We start from the raw sequence: 16,587 nt of genomic DNA on the forward strand, positions 1-16,587 counted from the left end.
CCAGGTAGGCCAGTTGAGAACAAGTTCTCATTTACAACTGTGACCTGGCCAAGATAAAGCAAAGCAGTTCGACACAAACAACAACACAGAGTTACACATGGAATAAACAAATGTACAGTCAATAACACGATAGAACAAAAGTCTATATACAGTGTGTGCAAATGGCATGAGGAGGTAAGGCAATAAATAGGCCATAGTAGCGAAGTAATTACAATTCAGCAAATGAACACCGGAGTGATAGATGTGTAGATGATGATGTGCAAGTAGAAATACTGGTGTGCAAAAGAGCAGAAAAGTAAATAAAAACAATATGGGGATGAGGTAGGTAGATTGGATGGGCTATTTACAGATGGGCTGTGTACAGCTGCAGCGATCAGTTAGCTGCTCTGACAGCTGGTGCTTACAGTTAGTGAGGGAGATATAAGTCTCCAACTTCAGCGACTTTTGCAATTCGTTCCAGTCATTGGCAGCAGAGAACTGGAAGGAAAGGCGGCCAAAGGAAGTGTTGGCTTTGGGGATGACCAGTGAGATATGCCTACTGGAGCGCGTGCTACTAGTGGGTGTTATGGTGACCAGTGAGCTGAGATAAGGCGGAGCTTTACCTAGCAAAGACTTAGATGACCTGGAGCCAGTGGATATGGCGAAGAATATATAGCGAGGGCCAGCCGACTAGAGCATACAGGTCGCAGTGGTGGGTAGTATATGGGGCTTTGGGGACAAAACAGATGGCACTGTAATAGACTGCATCCAATTTGTTGAGTAGAGTGTTGGAGGCTATTTTGTAAATGACATCGCCGAAGTCGAGGATCGGTAGGATGGTCAGTTAATACATGACCCTAAGCATGATGGGATGTTCATTTCACACCTGTGTGGCAGCACGTACTTTCAACATACTTTGTATCCTTCATTTACTCAAGTTGTGCCTCTATTTTGGCAGTTACCTGTATGTATTTAAAACAATATGCCATTGAGCAGTTGCTTTTATCCAAAGAGACAGCCATGCATACATTTTACATATGGGGTGGCCCCGTTGAGAGGAACCCTCTAACCTGACGCAAGAGCCATGCTCTACCATCTGAGCCATACTGTTAATGACATCATCGCTACTGTTAATGACACCATCACTACCGTTAATGACATCATCACTACTGTTAGAGGAAACAGGTCCAGTCAGAGGGAACAGGACCAGTCAGAGGGAACAGGACCAGTCAGAGGGAACAGGACCAGTCAGAGGAAACAGGTCCAGTCAGAGAGAACAGGACCAGTCAGAGGGAACAGGACCAGTCAGAGGAAACAGGACCAGTCAGAGGAAACAGGGCCAGTCAGAGGAAACAGGACCAGTCAGAGGAAACAGGACCAGTCAGAGGAAACAGGACCAGTCAGAGGAAACAGGTCCAGTCAGAGGAAACAGGACCAGTCAGAGGAAACAGGTCCAGTCAGAGGAAACAGGACCAGTCAGAGGAAACAGGACCAGTCAGAGGAAACAGGACCAGTCAGAGGAAACAGGTCCAGTCAGAGGAAACAGGTCCAGTCAGAGGGAACAGGACCAGTCAGAGGGAACAGGACCAGTCAGAGGGAACAGGTCCAGTCAGAGGGAACAGGACCAGTCAGAGGGAACAGGACCAGTCAGAGGGAACAGGACCAGTCAGAGGAAACAGGACCAGTCAGAGGGAACAGGTCAGAGGGAACAGGACCAGTCAGAGGAAACAGGTCCGAGGGAACAGGTCCAGTCAGAGGGAACAGGTACAATCGTCCACAAAACGAAGTAAGAAAAAAAAACTTGAATAAAGTTTCTAGAAATCCTTCAGATAAGAGAAAATGACTAGAAAATGACCATTTGGTGATGCGTGGGTTGTACAGCATATAGCTTACATCACCAAGGTACCATACATGCCCTTAGTGGAGGCCACTGGGTTACCTATCTACCGTACTGTATGTTTGGGTAGAATATTTCTGCTGCGCTCCTATACCGCATATTAGGGGGCAGCCGGTGAGAAAAACAAAACGGGAGCAGAGTCCTCGCTCGCAACAGTGACGTCAGCGGCGAGGCCAGTCCAACCCGCCCCGCGCAGGGCCCGGTCATTGGTGGAGCGCAGGACAGCGAGCGGCGCGGTGGATAGACTGCCGCTTCGCTATTGGGGGAGGGAAGACAAACTGGATCCGAACAACAAAAAAGACCAGATAACAACAATATCAAGTTGGAAATAGAAAGCGCGATACGCGGCTGCTCGAACATATTTACCCGTTAAAAATACTTTGGGTAAGAAAATGTGTTTTATATTCTGTTTGTTTTTTTACGTTATCAAACCGAGTCGACAGCGGGGTTGGTGGTGTTGCTAAGTTTTCCATTGTCTCCAGGATCGAAGAGCACCGAAACAATTGTAGCATTTGAGCTAATTTGGGTGTGCTTGAATGTAACTACTTGTTAATTTTAATGCTATCACATTATACCCCGCTTTTCTCCACGGTAAACATAACTTTATCGTGCCGGTATATGATAACGTTGATACCTTTGGACCAAGGAGCGGAGAAAGTTGTGTTTGTGTGCGTGCACTAATAAGCGAATAAATATTTTTGCAACATCGTGAAAGAGTATTCAAACGAGACTAACGTTGTGTGTCAGTTTTAATCACAATAAGGGTTTAAACATGAATTATATGTTTGGTTACATGTGTTATTACTATGGTATTATATAATTAGGCATATATATTACCAATATAGTATTTCTTGTAAGTCTATTCCTGTGTGTGTGATGGTGAATTCAAGGTTAGTTGTTTGTCTTTCATTCATTCCAATGTGTGATTAGCCTGGTTCCTCTCTGGGTTTTGGCCTTTCTAGGATGTTTTTCCTAGCCACCGTGCTTCTACACCTGCATTGCTTGCTGTTTGGGGTTTTAGGCTGGGTTTCTGTACAGCACTTTGAGATATCAGCTGATGTACAAAGGGCTATATAAATGTGATTTGATTGACTGGGATTTGAACTCAGAGCACCAGGATGCCAAGACTGAGTTGGCCTCCTGAGCTAAAGCTTGGTACAAAGATTCAGGGTCAAGCACATTTGTGTAATAATGTTGTCTTCCTCTCCTCTCTGCCTCTTTTCTCATTCTCTCCATCTCTCTTCCCCTCTCTCCATCTCACTACTTTCTCGTTTCCCCTCCTCACTCACTCTTCCTCCATAGATGTCAGCATGGCTCAGATGTTTACTATATCAGACAGCGAGTCAGAGCCCTCAGAGGAGGTAGGAGAAACCGAAAAGGACCAATCGTCTGCCGGAAAGGGGATGACTGGCGGTCCAATAGGCCACGCCCTCACTGTGCCTGAGATGAGACTGGCAGGTAGGACGCCCCAGAGGACTCTGGGAAATAACCACTATTGGTCTTACCAGGGTCGTGTTCATTAGGCCCCAAGCGGAAGAAAACACACTGAAACAAGGATGGACTAGCTGGACTTTTCCAATAAGAAACGTTCCTTTTCGGTTGCAAAAATGTTTTCCACTGCATGCCCTAATGAATATCACCCTGATAGTTAGCCACTCATAATGAACCCCAATAACATCTACTGTCTTGTTGCTATGGCTGTCATAATGAACCCCAGTAACATCTACTGTCTTGTTGCTATGGCTGTCATAATGAACCCCAGTAACATCTACTGTCTTGTTGCTGTGGCTGTCCTCTGTTTGTCACTCAGCAATAAGGAGATGGATTGGAGTTTTGGCCAATGCGATAGACTAGTGTCCTGTCCAGGGGGTGTACTTGTACATCAAGATGCCCCACTACAGAAACAGGGGACAGGCTCCTGCCCTATTGGCTGTTCTGGCTAACAGACAAGGCCACTCTCTCTCTTCTCTCTCCTATAGGAGAGGGTCGGTTGAGGATGAACTCAGAGTCCCAGGCCCAGGAGCTCCAGGGTAGGGGGCCAGGGGTGGAAGGCGTGCCCACAGACGGAGCATCTTTCCGGGGTCGCTCCCAGTCGGCCCCCCCTGCCCTCTGGGCGGCCAAGAGATACGGGCGGCAGCTCCGACGCATGAGTGACGAGTTTGATACGTGGCTGGATAAAGGGGTGAGACGTGGGCTGTGGGAGAGAGGAGGGGGTGAGGCTGTGGGAGAGAGGAGGGGGTGAGACGTGGGGCTGTGGGAGAGAGGGGGAGGACGGGTGGGGGAGGAGAGGTGAGACATTGGGCTGTGGGAGAGAGGGGGAAGGAGAGGTGAGACATGGGGCTGTGGGGGAGAGGAAGGGGGAAAGAGGGGTGAGACGTGGGTCTGTGGGAGAGAGGAGTGGGTGGGGCTGTGGGAGAGAGGAGGGGGAAGGGCGGGTGGGGAGGGGGGGAGAGGGAAGGACGGGTGGGGAGGGGGGAGGAGAGGTGAGATGTGGGGTCTGTGGGAGAGAGGAGGGGTGAGACGTGGGTCTGTGGGAGAGAGAAGTGGGTGAGACGTGGGTCTGTGGGTGAGACGTAAGTCTGTGGGAGAGAGGAGGGGGAGAGACGTGGGGGAGGGGGGAGGAGAGGTGAGACATGGGGCTGTGGGAGAGAGGAAGGGCGAGTGGGGAGGGGGGAGGATGAGTGAGACGTGGGACTGTGGAAGAGAGGAAGGGCGAGTGAGACGTGGGGCTGTGGGAGAGAGGAGGGGGTGAGACGTGGGGCTGTGTAAGGGGGAAGGAGGGGTGGGAGGACGGGTTGTGGGAGGATAGAGTGTAGATGAGATGCTTCAATCTTGTAAATCAATTTTTTTGAAATAGGCCCCAAAATAAACTGTTTTCCTTTCTTTCTCTCCCTCTATTGCATAAAACCCCTGACTGCTATAGGAGATGAGGCGGGTGAAGAGTGCAGGAGCAGCCAAACAAATGACCAAGTCCCCCAGCTGGTGGGCCTACCTGTTCAGTCATAAGGAGACAGAGACAGAACATACCCCTATCATCCCACCACGATCATCTGAGTAGAGAGGAGGATGGAGGGGGGGGTGGAGGGAGAGGAAGACGAGAGAGCTGGAGAAGGGAGAGGATTGGAAGGAGAGAGGGAGAGACAGAGGATGGAGAGAGGGATGGGCCTACCTGTTCTCTCACCAAGAGACAGAACCCAGCCGTAATCGTACCGCTATTGAACCACGGTCATCAGAGTACAGAGGAGGGGATGTTTCCCATGACAATAAAGCCCCTTGAATTGAAATTGGGAGAGAAAAAGAGGGGGACAGAAGATGAGAAAGGGAGAGATGGGCCTCCCTGTTCTCAGCTGCTACTGACCCACGATCAGCAAAGTGTAGAGAGGGATGGAAGGAGAGAGACGGATGGAGGGAGGGAGAGGAAAGAGAGAGGGATGGGGGGAGAGGAAGGAAGGAGAGAGATGGATAGTGGGAGAGGAAGGTGTTGAGAGGTAGGAGACAGTAATAAATAAAAGGTCAATCAAAATAAAGTAGAGGGTGGAGAGATAGGAGGCAGATAAAATGAGACTAAAGAGGTGGATGAGACCTTACCCATACAAGAACAACTAGTTTGCCAGCAAGAAATAGATTTAACTTCACTCTAGTGAAAGCATCCACCCAAAGCCCAAGCAGGCCTTTAGTTAATCATTTGGACTGTTTCTCCCATTAACACTATGCAACACTGAGAGAGTCCAGACAACATGCACTGAGACAGAACAAAACAAAATGGAGGTCGGGTTCTCTCATAAACTCTTACTGGTCCCTCCCTTCCCCCCTCCCTTCTTCTCCAATGCATTTTTAGAAGAACACGAGGAGGGGTGGTGTAAGGAATCAAGGAAAGATGGATTTAGAATGAGTGTTAATGTGGTTGTATCCCAAATGGCACCCTATTCCCCACATAGGAATAGGCCCTGGTCTAAAGTAGTGCACTATATAGGGAACCGGGTGCCATAGGCCCTGGTCTAAAGTAGTGCACTATATAGGGAACTGGGTGCCATTTGGGACAGAGACCGTGTGATAGTTCACAACCACCGCCATCTTAAGAGTGATGGCTGCACTCCGACAACTAGCCCCATTTCAAAATAAATTTCTCAAATATGAAGAACCATCTTGTTTAAATGACAATCTTTGATAGCAGTGCTTGCTAATGATGTGTTTTGTATTAAACAAGAACTGCAGGGGAACATTTTTATCAGACAATAGAAATGAATTGGACTTAAGCTGTGGACTTTCAGAGCAAAACCAATGAGAATTAAAGACGTGGGTCTTTAATAACTGTAAATACTGTTAATATTGCAATGAATGAAACTAAAAAAAAAAGGACAATAACATGTAAACTGCTGAACAACAAAATGTGATTTTTTTTTATATTCATGTTACTATGGCTGTGTCCCAAATGGCACCCTGTTCCCTATACAGTGCACTACTTCTGACCAGGGCCTATATAGGGAATAGGGTGCCATTTGAGACGAATCCCCTCTGTAAGCATGTATCTTGTCTTTCTTTTTTTTCTACTTAGAGGTGCTACTGCAAGGTCTTCCGTTGCAGCCCAAATCAACCCCCTACACTTCCAGGCGGTCCCAATTCGTTCCCTACCCCCTCGATGTTAGGGGCTGGATAGGTATAAGCAGTACAGGTGGTTGACCTTTCAAAAATAAAATCCCATATCTGTAAACATTGAATGGTTAGAGCTCGGGTTCCCAAGTGGCGCAGCGGTCTAAGACACTGCGTCTCAGTGCTAGAGGCGTCACTACAGACACCCTGGTGTGATTCCAGGCTGTATCACAACCGGCTGTGATTGGGAGTCCCAAAGGGTGGCGCACAGTTGGCCCGGACGAATTTGTTCTTAACTGACTTGCCTAGTTAAATAAAAGTTAAGTGTTTAAAAAAACATGTTTTATTCAGATCAGTCCGTCTTTATAGTGCACTACTCCTGATTAGGGGGTAGGGGTTGATTTGGGATTCAGCAGTAGCTTCAATGATCTGCCTTTCTGTACGAGTCCAGGCCTTTCTCTGTGACTGGGCCATGGCTGCCAGCACTACCTACCTACCTACCGCCTTAGGCCCCGGGGCTCAGTCACACGGCAGAGAAGCACAAACACGCCGGGTATGTCCCGCATCACAACGTTGGCAATACTCTGCAGCGGTATGTAGAGCAATCCTTTTCAACAGACAGCTTGTCACACACTACTGGTGCCTGCAGCACACGGGCTGTGTTCTAGATCACAACGTTGCTAAACTAATCTCTGCAGTTGTGTATATATATATATATATAAAGTGTTTATCAACAACAACAAAACGTTGGTCGGTAAATCTGTGCAACATCTGTTCTTTCCCCATTTCACAGACCTTTCCCTACAAGGTTTTTTTATTCTGCCTTTCAAACCTGTATTTGTTTTAAACTGTTTTTTAACTTGGTTTGTGCAACGTTTTGTGGTGTTGAACGTATCCTGTTAAAACCGGACTGGGCTCGAGTCTAGATAGAATTGTGCAATGGGAAGTTTGCCTTGCGGTCTTCTCTTGCTTGCATCCCAAATGGCACCCTATAGGGAATAGGGTGGTTGGCATTTGGTATTCTCTATAGGGAATAGGGTTCCATTTGGTATTCTCTATAGGGAATAGGGTTCCATTTGGTATTCTCTATAGGGAATAGGGTTCCATTTGGTATTCTCTATAGGGAATAGGGTTCCATTTGGTATTCTCTATAGGGAATAGAGTTCCATTTGGTATTCTCTATAGGGAATAGAGTTCCATTTGGTATTTTCTATAGGGAATAGGGTTCCATTTGGTATTCTCTATAGGGAATAGGGTTCCATTTGGTATTCTCTATAGGGAATAGGGTTCCATTTGGTATTCTCTATAGGGAATAGGGTTCCATTTGGTATTCTCTATAGGGAATAGGGTTCCATTTGGTATTCTCTATAGGGAATAGGGTTCCATTTGGTATTCTCTATAGGGAATATGGTTCCATTTGGGGCCCAATCTCTGGTATTACTTGAAACTTGATGTGTGTGGGGGGGGGGGGGGGGGAGAAATCTTGAATACTTTTGCTTTCTTTTTCTACAAAATTACTTTTGTAAATGTATTTTCTTTTTGTGACCACTTGGTGTACTATGGGCATAAGTAAACAAATAAACAAATCATTTTTACTAATCATTTACTTGGTGCTTTTTATTTATTTTTGTGCATTTTATTAAAATGTACTGACTTATTAAATGAAATCGTCAACTTGATATGAGGACAATATTTACAGTGAAACTATCAAATGAATACAGATTTTAATAATTTGTAACAAATATCACGTGAAAAATAATAGCATTGATCTTGGCATCATAATCCTCCTCAGATGTCTTTGTGTATTGCAAAAAAAAATATAAAAAAATCTACTCTTAGTTTAAGAATCGCAGTGGGAAACTTAGGTTCTGTCGATACGTTACTTTGACATCTTATCAACGTTTGCTTCATAGCAATCCAGTCAGTCAGTGAGTATGAACCTTCAGGCTAACGTCAAGGCATCCAAACCAGTAGTCTTTGGGCTACAGGCCCCCCATCTCCTCCACCGGGTTATCCTTCTACCTCAGGCTACCTGTGAAGGGTCCCAACAGTATTTCTGTCCACAGTCCATCCCCCCCAGCCTCTCCATATCTTCAGCAGTCAGCTCAAAGTCAAACACGTGGCCGTTCTCTGCTACCCTGGTGGGGTGAGATGACTTGGGTAGGACGGGGACACCCTGCTGTACCGCCCATCTGAGCAGCACCTGCCACACGATGAAGGAATAAGCCAGGGGAAGATGGGGAACAAAACATAGGGAGACAGGAAGGGAAGAAGAGAAGGAAAGGAATGACTTAATTAGGGTGTATTGCCACTTCCGGAACATAGAAGGGAAGAAGAGAAGGAAAGGAATTAAAAGACTTAATTGGGGTGTATTGCAACTTCCGGAACACTCCACCCACTCCGACAGACAGTACCTGTGCAGTGGTCAGGCCATATCCCTGTGCAATCTGGACCACTAAAGGGTCCTGGAGGAGAGAGCCAGTCCCCAGGGAGGAGTAAGCCTGGAAACAGATTCCCTTCTCCCCACACAGATGCCTCATCTCACCCTGGGACAGACGGGGATGGAACTCTACCTGGACGGAGAGATTATTCAATAAGATTTCAGATTTATAATACCGAATGGTCATTTATCAGGCTCTCATCCAGGGTGACTTACAGTCAGTCAGTGCATTCAACTAAGAAAAGGTAAGAAAACCACAAATCACTGTCGTAGCAAGTAAACCTTTCCTCAAGAAAGCAGCTATCAAATAAAAAATACCAGTAGGAAAAGAAAGTGTTAAAGCCAGAAGAACAAGTACAACGGTAAGCTGGGAATACTTGTAGTTTAAAATCAGGACAAGCACAACGGTAAGCTGGGAATACTTGTAGTTTAAAATCAGGACAAGCACAACGGTAAACTGAGAATACTGATAGCTTAAAGTTGATATCAGGACAAATCTTATGTCTGTCCTGTAGTACGGTGCAGTGTTAGTTTGTTTTTGTTTACCTGTAATACGGCAGGGTGTTAGTTTGTTTTTGTTTACCTGTAATACGGCGGGGTGTTAGTTTGTTTTTGTTTACCTGTAATACGGCGGGGTGTTAGTTTGTTTTTGTTTACCTGTAATACGGCAGGGTGTTAGTTTGTTTTTGTTTACCTGTAATACGGCAGGGTGTTAGTTTGTTTTTGTTTACCTGTAATACGGCAGGGTATTGGGGCGGCAGGGTAGCCTAGTGGTTAGAGCATTGGACTAGTAACCGAAAGGTTGCAAGTCAAATCCCCGAGCTGACAAGGTACAAATCTGTCGTTCTGCCCCTGAACAGGCAGTTAACCCACTGTTCCTAGGTCGTCATTGAAAATAAGAATTTGTTCTTAACTGACTTGCCTAGTAAAATAAAGGTAAAATTTAAAAAAATACCCCAAAAATGTTTGGGGTGTTTTTTTGTTTACCTGTAATACGGCAGGGTGTTAGTTTGTTTTTGTTTACCTGTAATACAGCGGGGGTGACACAACACCCCTGCAGTAGCTCCTTCATATGTCCTGGGGTGTAGTTGGACACCCCTATGGCCCTCAGCTTCCCCTGGGCGTGGAGCTCCTCTAACACTGCCCAGCTCTGAGCTCTATTCTCTGGGTTCCTCTTGTCTCCCACCCCCAGACCCTGGGTCCCTGGCCAGTGGATCAAGTATAGATCTATATAGTCTAGATCCAGCAGTTCTAGACTCCTCAGAGCTCCGTCCCTGTGGAACAGAGTTTGAAATGCAAACAATATGACTGATTAGAGTCATATTTGTACATACCTGGTCAGCATTTTGGGCACTGGCCAGCCGGGCTAGTAGACAACAATTTCTACAGGCCCAGGTGGCATTCTATTGGCCAAAGGTCCTAAGCTACACTAGGGCTGGCCGGTATACCGTATTTTACTATATACACCGGTATTTATGGACGGACCGGTTTGGGGTTTTACTTTACCTTCTATAACGGTATTTGAATGCTTGGTTTATTAAATGTGATAGGTCGTGTGTAACCATAGTTTCGAAAATGGACGTTACGCTCTCTGCTCTCTCTCTCCATGCCACTTTACACACAGTCCTAGCCCCGCCCCCCTGTCACACAAAGAGGGCATTTGTTGTTGCTTGACCACAAGACACTCGTGTTCAGTCTGCATGGTCAATGCAGCACATGAAACAATGTTGATGACAGCGATTCTATTTTAACTTTCATTCTTAATATAAATCCACTAGCGTTCTATAGTGACACTAGTAGTTTGTGTTTCTTACATCAGCAAACAGCTAGTTTATCTTTCCTTAGCAAGTTTTTGCTAAATCGTGTTAGCCGCTAATGGAAAAAGACCCAATGGAATCACTTACAATGTGTGTTGCCACACACTATTCATAAAGAATAACGTTTACTATTCAAAAACATAAAATACAGCAAACAATTAGAAGAATTGTGATATGACATTTGGGCCACATCGCCCAGCCCTAGGCTATACCATGCGACATTTGAGAAGCCAACATTTTGGCACATTTCCTTCTAGCTTTAATTTACATCCCTGTACCTGGCTCTGGAGCCCTGGTCCTTGGGGCCCAGCTTGCTGGTGATGAAGACGTCAGCTCGGGAGAGGCCGTGTTCGGGTAGGAGGAGTCGCAGTGCTCGACCCAGGTCAGCCTCGTTCCGGTAGACAGAGGCCGTGTCAAATGAGCGGTAGCCGGTGGAGAGCGCTGCGTCGACGGCCTGGAGGATCTCATCAGGGCCGCAGAGCCGGTAGGTACCCAGCCCCAGGAGAGGCATCCTGGCCCCGGTGTTGAGCAGAACAGATGGGGTGGGGGAGGAGTGGATGGGAGGAGTGGAGAGGGTGGGGGCAGAGAGAGAGGGCTGAGGATAAGACATCTAGGATTGTTGAAGCTACCTGGACACTGGGGGAAAGAGGGAGAGAAAAGAGGAGAAATGAGAGAAGAATAACAAAATGGGGGGGGGGGGGGGGGACTGTTGTCAGCCGCTATCCGGGGGCTAGAAGGCAATTGACTGGTGGGTGTGTTGGCTGAAACATAACCAAAACGGTGACTATTGCCATTATATTACTTGGCAACAGCACAATCAAGTATCAAAACAATGGCAGAGTATCTTCTCAAAGCTACAATGAGATTGTGCGTGTGGCATAATTACACTAATTATGACAGTTCAAAAGTTCGGATACTTCCATGGCTAGCTAACGTTAGCGATGAATTACAATAACACGACAAGCAATTTCTACCTCGATTTAGTACGGCATGCATATAAAGAATATACACAATTTTAACTGACATACGAGTAATTGTAAATACCTATTTAATAGATGTGTTGATAAAACAAAATAGTACAAACATGCTTGTAAATTGTCTGTTGCAGCATAAATCCTTTCAACGTGAATTACGCATGTGACTTTTTTGTGAAACTTCCTGTTCGCCGTCACCATAGAGACACGAGCGAGGAAGACGATGACTGGATGAAGCGTTGGCCAATTAGCGAGAAGAAAGATGCTTGGAGGCGGGAACTTGTCTCTCACTGCAACGCGAGCGAGCAGATCCTGTGACCGGTTTCGTTGCGGCTTTGGTTTTGAAAATTGTGGGTGCCCTGAATCGGTGAATTACGGTAGGCTTGTGTTTACCGTGTAGTTAACTGGTTTTATGTTTCAGTTGTGTGGAGTTTGTCAGCACCACAACATACACAGTTAGTTAATAATTAACCCTACTAGATTAGCTAGCTAGCTAGTAGGAGAGGTAGCCTTTGTGTGAATGACTATATAAGTAACGTTAGATAGATTGCTACTGTTAGCTAGCTAACGTTAACTAATTCAAACGACATTTCTCGTATGAATTCATCCATTCATGAATCATTTTCTCAGTTCCTACCAAAGTCATCTAATCTGATTTGTCCTGCTAGTAGTGAGCTGTGGACCTACCCCTTGATCATGACTCACTTACATAACAGCAGAGATTCCCAAACGTTTTTGTCCCACGACCCCATTTTTATATCTGAAAATTATCGTGACAACAATCATGTAATTAGCAGCCAATGTTAACTTGTTTATTTGGGACTGTGGCAGTCAATTGAAAAACATTCTAACAGTATTTCTGATTGTCTTCTCAACTCACCATCACATAATAATGTCTGGAATGGCATCAAACACATGGGAACCAGAAGGACAACCATTTCTGCAGCACTACAATCAGGCCTTTATGGTAAAGTGGCCAGAGGGAAGCTACTCCTCAGTAAAAGGCATGTGACAGCCCGCTTGGAGTTTGTCAAAATGCACCTAAAGGACTCTCAGAACATGAGAAACAAGATTCTCCGGTATGATGAAACCAAGATTGAACTCTTTGGCCTGAATGCCAAGCGTAACGTCTGGAGGAAGCCTGGCACCACCCTTACGGTGAAACATGGTGGTGGCAGCATCATGCTGTTAGGATGTTTTTCAGCGGCAGGGACTAGGAGATTTGTCGGGTTCGAGGGAAAGATGAACTGAGCAAAGTACACAGAGATCATTAATATAAACCTGCTCCAGAGCGCTCAGGACCTCAGACTGGGGCAAAGGTTCACCTTCCAACAGGACAACGACCCTAAACACTCAGCCAAGGTAATGCAGGAGTGGCTTTGGGACAAGTCTCTGAATGTCCTTGAGTGGCCCAGCCAAAACCCAATCAAACATCTCTAGAGAGACCTGAAAACAGCTGTGCAGCTACGCTCCCCATCCTATCTGACAGAGCTTGAGAGGATCTGCAGAAAATAATGGGAGAAACTCCCCAAATACAGATGTGCCAAGCTTGCAGCATCATACAAAAGAAGACTCAAGGCTGTAATCACTGCCAATGGTGCTTAAACAAAGTACTAAGTAAAGGGTCTGAATACTTATGTAAATGTGATATTTTATTGACATAGAACTGCAGAGAGACGTCAGAACGTCGCCTAGAGTTTTAGGGCGGAGGGGTGGACCGTGGCTTTCCAGTACCCTATCACATTCATTCATTCATCTTTTTCTTCTCAGTGAGGACGATGCCCATACAATCCTTCTCCTTTCCTTTGTCTGAGACCAGGTTCTTCCAGGCTGGACAACATGTCTACAAGTTCAAGATCAGGGGAGGCAATAACTGCAGGTGTGTGTATATATATATATATATATATATGGTGTGTGTGTGCTAACTGCAGGTGTGTGTGTGTGTGTATATATATATATATATATACGCATATATATATGCAAGATCAGGGGAGGCAATAACTGCAGGTGTGTGTATGCTAACTGCAGGTGTGTGTGTGTGTGTATATATATATATATGTATATATGTATGGATATGTATATGTATATATATGTATATGTATATATATGTATATGTATATACGCATATATATATATGTATATACGCATATATATATATATATATATATATATATATATATATATATACGCATATATATATTATATATATACGCATATATATATATCATATATATATATACGCATATATATATACGCATATATATATGGTGTGTGTGTGTGCATATATATATATATATGGTGTGTGTGTGTTTGTGTATATATATATATATATATACAGTGGGGCAAAAAAGTATTTAGTCAGCCACCAATTGTGCAAGTTCTCCCACTTAAAAAGATGAGAGGCCTGTAATTTTCATCATAGGTACACTTCAACTATGACAGACAAAATGAGAAAAAAAATCCAGATTTTTAATTCATTTATTTGCAAATTATGGTGGAAAATAAGTATTTGGTCAATAACAAAAGTTTATCTCAATACTTTGCTATATACCCTTTGTTGGCAATGACAGAGGTCAAACGTTTTCTGTAAGTCTTCACAAGGTTTTCACACATTAGTGGACATTACATTTCCACAGTGAAGTGAAGGTGTTGGGAGAAGAGTTTGTCAATCGGGAGTTAGAGGTAGGACACTGTGTCATCCATCCATTATTTTATCCTTCCATTCATTCATCCTTTCATCCATCCATTCATGAATGAATTAATATATGAATGAATTAATCTGTGTTTCTGTCTCCGTGTAGAATACCATCAGAGCGGTGCTTGCCAACCTGGACTGTCTCCAGCCGTTCACTACCCCACACTTCACTGTCTACCCTTGTATCCTTCCTTGTCTTGACACCAGTGCTTCCGCCGACATTCATTTAGCAGTGGTTGCCACCACCCAGTTTTGGGGATTGTAAATCATTTTCCTTGTAAACTTAAATTACTAAAACAAGATATAAGGTAAGTAGAAAAGATAATTGGACCTATATATTTTAAAAGAAAATCATATTTGAGAAATATTAATCAACTAAATAAAAAATAGACAGTCAGGGAGAATCTAAAATTTAAAAAATGCCATGGAGCCCTAATTGTTATAGTGTTTGAGTCACTCAAATAGCATAGGCACACAGCATAAACCATGGCAAATGTGTGCAATTGCAGGATATTAGCTTTAAAACTGCATTTTCTCTCAGCCCCATGGCAAAAATGTGTCCAATTGCAGGAAAATTTGCTTTAAAACGGCAACATTTTGTCTCTGTAGCCAAGAGGAAGGCCTCTAAAAATGTTCTGTGCGGGAAACACTGCGCACACACTGGACCGTCTCCTCACACACTGGACTGTCTCCTCACACACTGGACCGTCTCCTCAAACACTGGACCGTCTCCTCACACACTGGACCGTCTCCTCACACACTGGACCGTCTCCTCACACACTGGACCGTCTCCTCACACACTGGACCGTCTCCTCAAACACTGGACCGTCTCCTCACACACTGGACCGTCTCCTCACACACTGGACCGTCTCCTCACACACTGAACCGTCTCCTCACACACTGGACCGTCTCCTCACACACTGAACTGTCTCCTCACACACTGGACCGTCTCCTCACACACTGGACCGTCTCCTCACACACTGGACTGTCTCCTCACACACTGGACCGTCTCCTCACACACTGGACCGTCTCCTCACACACTGGACCGTCTCCTCAAACACTGGACCGTCTCCTCACACACTGGACCGTCTCCTCAAACACTGGACCGTCTCCTCAAACACTGGACCGTCTCCTCACACACTGGACCGTCTCCTCACACACTGGACCGTCTCCTCACACACTGGACCGTCTCCTCACACACTGGACCGTCTCCTCACACACTGGACCGTCTCCTCACACACTGGACCGTCTCCTCACACACTGGACCGTCTCCTCACACACTGGAACGTCTCCTCACACACTGGACCGTCTCCTCACACACTGGACCGTCTCCTCACACACTACTCTAAAAGAGCAACAGGCTGTTCCTTTAGTTTACAGTCCACAATTGATTTACCTTAGTTTGCGTTTTGTAATAGATTCAGAAGTTATATGCAAACTTTGTGTTAACTTGGATTTTCCCAAGTTTTCGTTACCCTGGGAAAATCCTAGGTATGTCAATGACTTAGTAAACAAGTTGGATTTTCCCAGGGTATCTCAATGACTTAGTAAACAAGTTGGATTTTCCCAGGGTATCTCAATGACTTAGTAAACAAGTTGGATTTTCCCATGGTATCTCAATGACTTAGTAAACAAGTTGGATTTTCCCAGGGTATCTCAATGACTTAGTAAACAAGTTGGATTTTCCCATGGTATCTCAATGACTTAGTAAACAAGTTGGATTTTCCCAGGGTATCTCAATGACTTAGTAAACAAGTTGGATTTTCCCAGGGTATCTCAATGACTTAGTAAACAAGTTGGATTTTCCCATGGTATCTCAATGACTTAGTAAACAAGTTGGATTTTCCCATGGTATCTCAATGACTTAGTAAACAAGTTGGCGTTACCCTGGGAAAATCCAAGTTATCTCAGTAAATACTTGGTGAATACCAGGTGACTGTCAGTGGTTGTTGTAGTAGTTGTTTTTGTAGTTGTTGTTTTTGTAGTTGTTGTAGTTGTTTTTGTAGTTGTTGTAGTAATTGTCGTAGTTGTTGTTGGAGTAGTAGGAAACTCAGCAAAAAAATAAACGTCCTCTCACTGTCAACTGCGTTTATTTTCAGCAAAATTAACATGTGTAAATTTTTGAATGAACACAACAAGTATCAACAACTGAGACATAAACTGAACAAGTTCCACAGACATGTGACTCACAGAAA

At 44.9% G+C, this 16,587-nt stretch overlaps 3 protein-coding genes across 4 annotated transcripts in view; 2 read left to right on the forward strand and 1 right to left on the reverse strand.

Annotated features, from left to right (window-relative positions):
* Positions 1–2,065: 2,065 nt before the first annotated feature.
* On the forward strand, positions 2,066–8,072 carry badb (BCL2 associated agonist of cell death b). The gene is made up of 4 exons (XM_064931054.1): positions 2,066–2,260; positions 3,179–3,334; positions 3,856–4,058; positions 4,800–8,072. Exons 2-4 carry the CDS (start codon positions 3,187–3,189, stop codon positions 4,932–4,934), a joined length of 486 nt encoding a protein of 161 aa, XP_064787126.1. The 5' UTR covers positions 2,066–2,260; positions 3,179–3,186; the 3' UTR covers positions 4,935–8,072.
* Positions 8,069–11,882, reverse strand: zgc:101765 (uncharacterized protein LOC450036 homolog). 2 transcript variants are annotated; one of them, XM_064931052.1, is made up of 5 exons: positions 11,808–11,882; positions 11,002–11,359; positions 9,931–10,180; positions 8,881–9,039; positions 8,069–8,669 (listed from the first exon to the last, which is right to left on the reverse strand). In XM_064931052.1, exons 2-5 carry the CDS (start codon positions 11,331–11,333, stop codon positions 8,490–8,492), a joined length of 921 nt encoding a protein of 306 aa, XP_064787124.1. In that variant the 5' UTR covers positions 11,334–11,359; positions 11,808–11,882; the 3' UTR covers positions 8,069–8,489. The 2 variants fall into 2 exon arrangements, with proteins under 2 accessions (XP_064787124.1, XP_064787123.1); XM_064931051.1 differs by having other exon boundaries at positions 11,768–11,877.
* Positions 11,883–11,909: 27 nt separating this feature from the next.
* Positions 11,910–16,587, forward strand: part of LOC135510256 (membrane-anchored junction protein) — a 15,022-nt gene continuing 10,344 nt past the window's right edge. Inside the window, exons 1-4 of the mRNA XM_064931055.1 lie at positions 11,910–12,074; positions 13,468–13,576; positions 14,334–14,379; positions 14,499–14,574. Coding sequence (XP_064787127.1) covers positions 11,960–12,074; positions 13,468–13,576; positions 14,334–14,379; positions 14,499–14,574 — 346 coding nt within the window. The 5' untranslated portion in view covers positions 11,910–11,959. The remainder of the gene's footprint in view (positions 12,075–13,467; positions 13,577–14,333; positions 14,380–14,498; positions 14,575–16,587) is intronic.

This window comes from Oncorhynchus masou, chromosome 23 (assembly GCF_036934945.1).
Source record: "Oncorhynchus masou masou isolate Uvic2021 chromosome 23, UVic_Omas_1.1, whole genome shotgun sequence".
NCBI lineage: Eukaryota > Metazoa > Chordata > Actinopteri > Salmoniformes > Salmonidae > Oncorhynchus > Oncorhynchus masou.

Bases quoted from the DNA above. Each gene is read 5' to 3' on its own strand.
- badb (XM_064931054.1), top strand. From the start codon at position 3,187: ATGGCTCAGATGTTTACTATATCAGACAGCGAGTCAGAGCCCTCAGAG. The intron at 3,335-3,855 runs GTAGGACGCCCC...TCTCTCCTATAG, and splicing joins GCCTGAGATGAGACTGGCAG to GAGAGGGTCGGTTGAGGATG. The intron at 4,059-4,799 runs GTGAGACGTGGG...TGACTGCTATAG, and splicing joins ATACGTGGCTGGATAAAGGG to GAGATGAGGCGGGTGAAGAG.
- zgc:101765 (XM_064931052.1), bottom strand. From the start codon at position 11,333: ATGTCTTATCCTCAGCCCTCTCTCTCTGCCCCCACCCTCTCCACTCCT. The intron at 10,181-11,001 runs GTACAGGGATGT...TCTGTTCCACAG, and splicing joins GACCAGGGCTCCAGAGCCAG to GGACGGAGCTCTGAGGAGTC. The intron at 8,670-8,880 runs GTACTGTCTGTC...ATCGTGTGGCAG, and splicing joins ATGGCCTGACCACTGCACAG to GTGCTGCTCAGATGGGCGGT.